Source organism: Dromiciops gliroides, chromosome 4, assembly GCF_019393635.1.
Source record: "Dromiciops gliroides isolate mDroGli1 chromosome 4, mDroGli1.pri, whole genome shotgun sequence".
NCBI lineage: Eukaryota > Metazoa > Chordata > Mammalia > Microbiotheria > Microbiotheriidae > Dromiciops > Dromiciops gliroides.
The window spans coordinates 181,940,617-181,948,988 of record NC_057864.1 but is presented as its reverse complement, the minus strand read 5'-3'; the positions used below and the strand labels follow the sequence as shown (position 1 = coordinate 181,948,988).

The 8,372-nt window shown below is 41.1% G+C and overlaps 1 protein-coding gene and 1 pseudogene across 2 annotated transcripts; one reads left to right on the top strand and one right to left on the bottom strand.

Moving 5' to 3' along the window:
- Window positions 1–3,049: 3,049 nt before the first annotated feature.
- LOC122756040 (keratin-associated protein 4-6-like) lies at window positions 3,050–4,032 on the bottom strand. Of its 2 annotated transcripts, XM_044005095.1 has the most exons (2): window positions 3,629–4,029; window positions 3,050–3,544 (listed from the first exon to the last, which is right to left on the bottom strand). In XM_044005095.1, the coding sequence occupies exons 1-2, from the start codon at window positions 4,027–4,029 to the stop codon at window positions 3,499–3,501; spliced, it is 447 nt and encodes a 148-aa protein (XP_043861030.1). In that variant the 3' UTR covers window positions 3,050–3,498. The 2 variants fall into 2 exon arrangements, with proteins under 2 accessions (XP_043861030.1, XP_043861032.1); XM_044005097.1 differs by having other exon boundaries at window positions 3,050–4,032.
- Window positions 4,033–5,124: 1,092 nt separating this feature from the next.
- On the top strand, window positions 5,125–6,025 carry LOC122754803 (annotated as a pseudogene).
- The last annotated feature ends 2,347 nt before the right edge of the window (window positions 6,026–8,372 follow it).

Genomic DNA, 8,372 nt, shown 5'->3' with positions numbered 1-8,372 from the left:
TTGGAAGCAGTGCTACATTTTAAGAAGGAGTGAAAAGCCAAGAAAATAGTAAGCCAGGACGAGTAGGCAGAGAAAGCAGAAGACCATCAAAAACTTCTTTGGGGGAAAGGTAGACTACAATATATCCTCAGAAAAAGAAGATAATAACAGGGTCGAAGCTCCAACATCCAAATCTTCCACGAAAAATATGAACTGGTCTCAGGCCATGGAAGCTCTCAAAAGGGACTTTGAAGAGAAAGTAGGAGAGATAGGATGAAGATGTAGAGAAAGAGAGAAAGGAATGGAAAGAGAAATCAGAGCAATGCAGGAAAGTCATGAGAAAAAAGTCAACAGTTTGAAAAGCCAAATGGAAAAGGAGATTAAAAAACTGTCTGCTGAAAATAATTGCCTAAGAATTAGGATTGAACAAATGGAAGCTAGTGACCTTATGAGAAACCAAGACACAGTAAAGCAAATCCAATTGAATGAAACAATAGAGGGCAATGTGAAATATCTCCTTGGAAAAACAGCTGACCTAGAAAAAAAAATCTGGGAGAGATAATTTGAAAAGCACTGGACTACCTGAAAACCATCACCAAAACAAGAGCTTAGACACCATCCTTCAAGAGATTGTGAGGGAAAATTCCCTTGATATTCTAGAAGCAGAAGCTAAAATAGAAATTGAAAGAATCCACCGATCACCTCCTGAAAGAGATCCCAAAAGGAAAACTTCCAGGAATATTATAGCCAAATTCCAGAACTCTCAGATCAAGGAGAAAATATTGCAAGCAGCTAGAAAAAAGGAATTTAAATACTGTGGAGCTCCAATAAGGATTAAGCAAGATCTAGCAGCTTCTACATTAAAGGACCAGAGGGCATGGAATATGATATTCCAGAGGGCAAAGGAACTGGGACTACAGCCAAAAATCATGTACCCAGCAAAACTAAGCATCATCTTTCAGAGGCAAACATGGAATTTCAATGAGAAAGAAGACATTCAGGCATTTGTTATGAAAAGACATGAACTGAATAGAAAATTTGGCTTTCAAATACAAGACCCTGGAAAAGCATAAAAAGATAAACAGGAAAAAGACTTCATGAGGGATATTAAAAGATCAAACTGTTTATATTCCTACATGGGAAGATAATACTTCAAACTCATAAGAACTATCGCAGTAAAGAATTAACAGAGGACACAGGTCTGAACTGAATATGAATGGATGATATCTGTAAAGCATTTATGTTTTGTTCTTTGTGGGGTGTCTTATGTCTGGGGCCAGATTTGGGCTTGGGGCATCCTGGGTCCAGGGCTGGTGCATGGTCGTCCACTGTGCCACCTAACTAACCCATAATGACATCTTTAAAATAGAACACAGAATTAGCTCAAAGACGTTAAACTAATTAGAGTTGGCTCATGGCCCAGTTGGGAGGAGTGATCTATTCTTTGTCATGTTTAAGGTACTTTATTTAGGTTATGATGAACAGGATACTATCAGAAAAACCTGGAAAGACCTACATGAACTGAAGCAGAGTGAAATGTACTGTATACAAAATAACAGCAATAGTGTGAGATGATCTGCTGGGAAGCTTGTGGTTATTTTCCGCAAGGCAATGATCCAATATAACCCTGAAGGACTTAAGAAAATGGCAACCCATCTACAGAGAAAGAAGTGATAGTATCTGAAAATAGATGGAAACACATTTTTTTTTTTTGGTGAGGCAGTTGGGGTTGAGTGGCTTGCCCAGGGTCACACAGCTGGTGGGTATCTGGGGCCGGATTTGAACTTGGGTGCTCCTGGTTCCAGGGCTGGTGCTCTGTCCACTGTGCCACCAAGCTGCACCTGGAAACACATTTTTAAAAAAATATATATTTTTTTTCCTCTTTGATAATTCCTCAATCTGAAGTTTTGGGGTTTTTTTTGACTGGTTTCTCTCACAACCTAGCTAATGTGGGAATGTTTTCCATGACTACTCATGTATAACTTATTTTGAAATGTTTGAGTGCTAGTGGGTGGGGGGTGGGAATGGAGGAGGAAGAGAAGTTGGAACACAATTTTTTTAAAAAAATTGATGTTAAAATTTGTTTTTACATATATTTTGGAAAATAAAATTCTATGCAATTAATCTAAAAAAAAGAATATTAATCATTGTCTTGGTGTATTATTGCAAATTTAAAACTGTGGTACTTTCAAATTTAATTTGCACCTTATAGGGCAAGAACCTTTCAGATTTAAGTGGATCATTTTGTTTTTGAAGGTTGTAAAACTCAATAGGCTCATTTCCACCTCATAAGTATGAGAGGATTTGGATAGGAAAGAGCCAGGAAAACAGCCAAATATCCAGCAGAAACATGAGGCCAGAAAAACTGTTCTTTCTTCTCATTTTGATAGGCTAATACAACCAACAGATGCTACATTGCCAAACATCAGATGTATGTCAGACCTTGGCTTTTATTTGTTAAAATTTAATTTCCTTTTAATTAACAAAAATCTTTTTTTTTCTCTCAGGTGCAGCTAGGTGTTGTATTGAATAGAGCAGCAATTCTAGTGTCCGGAAGACCTGAGTTCTAATCCAGCCTCAGACACTTACTAGCTGTGTGATTCTGGAAAAGTCACTTAAACCTGTTTACCTCAATTTACTCCTCTGTAAAGTGAGCTGGAGAAGGAAATGGGGAACCGCTCTGGTATGTTTGGTAAGAAAACCCCCAATGAGTTCAGGAGTTGGATATGATTGAATAGCTGAACAATAACAAAATTTTCTTTCTCCTTCTTCTTCCAAACCCTACTGGAAAAACAAAACAAAACAAAACCCATTGTAACAAATATGCAGTGAAGCAAAATAAATCCCTGAATTGACCATTTCTAAATAGCCTGTCTCACTCTGCACCCTAAGGCCATCACCTTGCTGAAAAGAGGTAAATAGCAAGTTTCATTTTCAACTTTGAAATCTGAAGTTCTGTGATTATGTGAGTGTATGAATTGCCCAAGTAATAAGAAAGAACACAATGTAAGAAAGAATTAGCAAGGCCACTTTGCTTTGTTGTTTGTTTGTTTATTGTCAGGAAGCCTGAGTTTTATCTGGAAATTGCCAGACATGAAAACGATGGAAAATCAGCATAAGGGGGAAGCTAGGGAGGAAAAATTTTTGGAATCTCAGCACTAAACTCTTAGGGTGAGAAAAAATATAGCAGTTAATTTTCTTCTCAAACAGCATAGTCTGGTGATTGGAGGCCAAGAAAGTTGCAGGATTAGGTTAGGGTTTGACGCGAGAAGCCAATAATTAAATTCAAAGTTGTTGACCACACAAGAGGAAGAGACCACCAGAGAGGTGCTAGTGTGCATTGAAGAAGAAAACTAAATAGTCAGCCACTGGTGGAGGGTTCCAAGTGGGTCTCTTGGGATCAGCTTATAATTGGTTGACAGTACAAACTCTACTGATACTGATTCACGTGAGTGAGGGAACTGATGCCTCCCTGGGATGGGGTGAAAATGGCGAGCAGTTATGCACTGGTCTGTACATTTAGCAGCAAGAGGAGCCACAGCAGGTTGGGCGGCAGCAGGTGGTTCTGCAGCAGGTAGTCTGACAGCAAGTAGGGCGGCAGCAGGGCTGGCAGCAGGTGGGGCGGCAGCAGGGCTGGCAGCAGCTGGACACACAGCAGCTGGGGCGGCAGCAGGGCTGGCAGCAGCTGGACACACAGCAGCTGGGGCGGCAGCAGGGCTGGCAGCAGCTGGACACACAGCAGCTGGGGCGGCAGCAGGGCTGGCAGCAGGTAGACACGCAGCAGCTGGGGCGGCAGCAGGTTGGTTGGCAGCACACAGACTGGCAGCACCTTGGTCTGCAGCAACTTGGCTGGCAACAGCTGGACCCACAGCAGGTGGGGCGGCAGCAGGTGGACACAATGCAGGTGGGCCTGTAGCAGTTGGTGCTGCAGCAGGTGCTCTGGTAGCAGGCAGGTCGTAAGCAGCAGGCAGGCCTGCAGCAGCAGGGGGAACAGCAGCCAGAGCCACAGCTCTGGCCAGAGCAGGTGGAGCCACAACAGGAGCTGACCATGGTGTTGGTGGGTTGAGCTTAAGGGTTTCTTTCAAGGTGAGGGAGTGGTTTGAGTTTGAAAGTCTCCTGGCCCCACAGGGCTCTTTTATACCATCCAGAATGACAACCATCACCAGCAATAGCTTATTTCCTCATTGTTGTTTACCAAGAGGGGAAAATGACCCTCAAATTAGATAATTTCTGTAATGATGGGAAAAATTTATTTCCTCCAACCTGTTAGGATTCATTTACTTTTCTAACTATCTGGTTAAATCCATACCACTGGCTCACAGAGAATATCAGTATTGGAAGCAACCTCAAAGGGCATTCTCCCCATCTATGTTTGTACAAGATGAATATAATGTGACCTCTTCTTTTGAATCAGTCCCCTCTGTTTATTTTTTTCTGCCTCCAACTTCTCATCTTCATGTGACAGACAGCCAGGGGCCAGCCTTTGATGTCACTCTCTCCTGTCTATGTATCATCTTGTGACTCACAGAGAGATGTAGTTCATATGTGGTAAAGACACTTTAGGAGGTGTTTACGAAAAACATGAACATGTTCCCGGTAAGTTGCCCCTTGTTTCTACGGCTAAATAGACTTGAGAAAAGTCTGGATCCCCCTAGATTCTAGTGCCTGACCTCTGTCCATTAATTACAATTTATTCTATATATAGCTTCTTTTTGCATAATTGCTTTTACGTTGTCTCCCCATTATCTGTATCCCTAGGGCATAGAACTGTGTCTGGAATATAGTAGTCACTTAATAAATACATATTGTGTGTATAGTTGAAGCAATGATTGGCCATGGGGTGGGGAGGGTGTTCCTAATAGTACTTTCTGAATCATTGATGAGCATTGATGGACAATAGGGTTCAGCTTGATTGAGATTTCTATTGGTCATAGAAACAACGGAATATGTGACCTCCTTTCTTCTTTTCATGTTAAAAATAAATTTTAGGGTGACTCTTGAGAGGGTGGAGATGGTGGTGGTGTCAATAGCGAATGAATCAGTTTCCTCCAAGCCCCTTGCAAGCCACAGAGTAAGCCAGGGATGCTGGCTTCCTAGAGTCTTCAGGTATGAGCAAAGCAGCACTGGAAAAGGACTGAACCAGCCATGTCAGAAGTGATCTGGAACCTTTTTCAGCACAGGAACATCAGCTCCAGAAGGGCTGCCAACTTTGATTCATGGAAGCTGCAGGTGGAGGGGATAGACTGGGATCAAACATCAGCAAGACATCTTCAGAAAAAAAAATCTCAGGATCAACACAATGAATATGAATTCACAGAAGAGCAAATGCAAGATGCTAGGAATTGTGAAGTGCAGTTTTGCAGTCCAGTCTGTCTCAAGATGAAGTTAAACTAGAGGGCCTGAAAAAGCTAGAACCAATCCTAAAGATTGTTCTTGCTTTTGATAAAAACATTCTCCCTTGATGGTCAGCATGTCCCATTAAGAGTCATTTTAATGCCTGGTGAAGAAGAGGATTAGAAATTGGAGAAGGAGGAGGAAGAGTAGCAGGGTGTTAGAACAGTCTCCAGACTCCTCTGCTAGACTACCAGATATGAAGGGGATAGATTTAACCACATTTGCAAGATACTCCTGTGGCTTTAACAAAGGAAGGTCTATATCTAGCTAGCTAGCTAGCTAGCTACCTGCCTACCTATCATCCATCCATCCATCTATCTATCTATCTATCTATCTATCTATCTATCTATCTATCTATCTATCTAAAGATTCAGCTTAACATGGACATTGAACTTGAGAAGAAACACATTGAAAAATTAACCAAGGGTGTAGCAATTTTTTTTTTAATTTCAAAAGTTCTAACACCAGCCAAGTGTTTTGCTTTCATAGAAAGGGATAAAACAGACCTGTGCCAGTTACATTTGAGCTGTACTAGAAACCCACTGACTCTGAAAGAAAGAAGCTGAAGTTGTTGACCAAGAAGCCACTTTATTGCCTCTTCCCACTTTGCACAAGGAATGCCTATAGCATGAATATCCTAGAACTTCTGTGAACTGAACCACTTACTACTATTCAAGTTGTGGTAGCTCTGTGTAGCACATTCATCCTGAAGTATGCAGAAAAATGGGCCTACTCATGCCAATAAGTGAAAAGTGGTTATACCACAGAGATGTTCAAGGTCCAACCCATCACTGAAGACCAAGATTCATTCCTACAGCACTCCTTTTGAACACAGGTTGTTGTACAGAGTTTTGAAGTCTTTGACTTGTGGATGAATTGTGTCCATGGTAAAGCTGAAGTTTGAAATTTACTTATCATTGTGAATCACACTGGAGTGGATAGGAAATGCTCATTTCTCAACTTGAAACAGGAATAAGAATTCATGCTAAGATCTACTTCCCTAATACACTTATGATTCAGTGCATTCCTTTGGATATATATGCTCATTTCCAGGTATATCATGTCTAATAGGATTGGCAAACTTGTACAATGTTTATCAGAGGTGGCTCACCATTCACCCTTAACGAGAGGATTTGCTATTGGTGGACTGCAGTAGAATTAATGATATTCCCATAGTCATGGTTGAATCACATGGGTTTTTTTTTTTCCCCAGATTTCAGCAACTAATTCACCAAATGACTTCAGATAAAATTTATTCGAAGAATCAGGATCTTTTTTACATATTTGAGGGACTAGTCATCCAGGTTCCCTTGTTTCTTATTCATGCTCTTCATCAGAGAGCAGTGATTCTAGAGGGGGCAAGTAAGAGCAACCTAGATGGTGTCTAAATAATTTTGATTTTGTGACAATGTTCAGTTATAGTTAAGTCGATATGGCTAAAATCACTTTTGGGGGTACATTTCTTTTCTTTTTAGTTTTGCTGGGTAGGTGATTTTAGGTTGTAGTTCCAGTTCCTTTGCCCTCTGGAATATCACATTCTATGCCCTCTGGTCCTTTAATGTAGATGCTGCTAGATCTTGTTTTATCCTTATTGTAGTTCCACAGGATTTGGATTCCTTTTTTTCTAGCTGCTTGCAATATTTTCTTCTTGACCTGGGATCTCTGGGATTTGGCTATAATATCCCTGGAAGTTTTCCTTTTGGGATCTCTTTCAGGAGGTGATCGGTGGATTCTTTCTATTTCTATTTTACGTTCTGCTTCTAGAATATCAGGGCAATTTTCCCTGATAATTTCTTGGAAGATGATGTCTAGGCTCTTATTTTGGTCATGGTTTTCAGGTAGTCCAATGATTTTCACATTATCTCTCCTGGATCTATTTTCCAGGTCAGCTGTTTTTCCAAGGAGATATTTCATATTGCACTCTAATTTTTTTTTTATTCATTTGGATTTGCTTTACTGTGTTTTGGTTTCTCATAAAGTCACTAGCTTCCATTTGTTCAATCCTAATTTTTAGGCAATTGTGTTCTTCAGAGAGCTTTTGTATCTCCTTTTCCATTTGGCTTTTCAAGGTGTTCACTTTTTTCTTATGACTCTCCTGCATTGCTCTCATTTCCCTTTCCATTCTTTCCTCTGCCTCTCTAAATCTTCCTTCCAACTCTTCTACATTCTCTTCTTTGCCTCCTCATCTTGATCCCCTATCTCTTGGCTTTTAACTCCTTCTTAAGGTGTAGCATTGCTTCCAGGACACACTGGCTCGAGCTACAGCATGACTCAGGGGCTGATTGGGCTTGTTCTCAGCCTGCCTGGCCTGTGAGTAACCATGGCTGCTTTCTCTCTGACTTGGAAACAGAAGTCTGATTAAAATCTGATTCTCTATGGTCAGAAGCTTGGTGTACCTGTGCCCCTCCCCCACTGGGTGGCTGTCCCTAGAGTTTGTCTCCTGGTTCAGAATGTGGGTGTCCTGCCCAGTTCCAGTAGAGACTGCAGCTGTTTCCCCCAACCACTGGACCCCCTCACCAGTCTACAAGCCGAGCTTCAGAAAAAGCAGCTGAAGATTCTGAGGCTCTGGAGGTGCTGCCTTCTCAAGGCTGGTCCTGGCACTGGGCTCCTCTCTCAGCCCAAACAGCAGGTGATCCCAGTCACCTACTTAAGCCATCTTTGGCTGGAAACGAATCTCACTCTGATCCAAGAGTTGCCGGGGGTTTTCAGATACTATCAACTACTATCAGATACTACTAACCAAGACACAGATGCAGATGGACTGCAATCTTCATAAGTCTTTCATTTCTAAACCATCTAGTCCACAAATCATTGAATTCAGTCACTTGCTTCTTAGTTTGCAGGAATAACTATTGTTTTTATCTGAAAATCAATTGGGAATCCTTGAAAAAGATACTGACCTCTGATTTCAATGTGTATGCAAAGTAACTAGCTAACCATTTATTTTCCATTCAGATGTATTATTATGTCATCCAAATGAAAAGTTACAGGTCAACAGT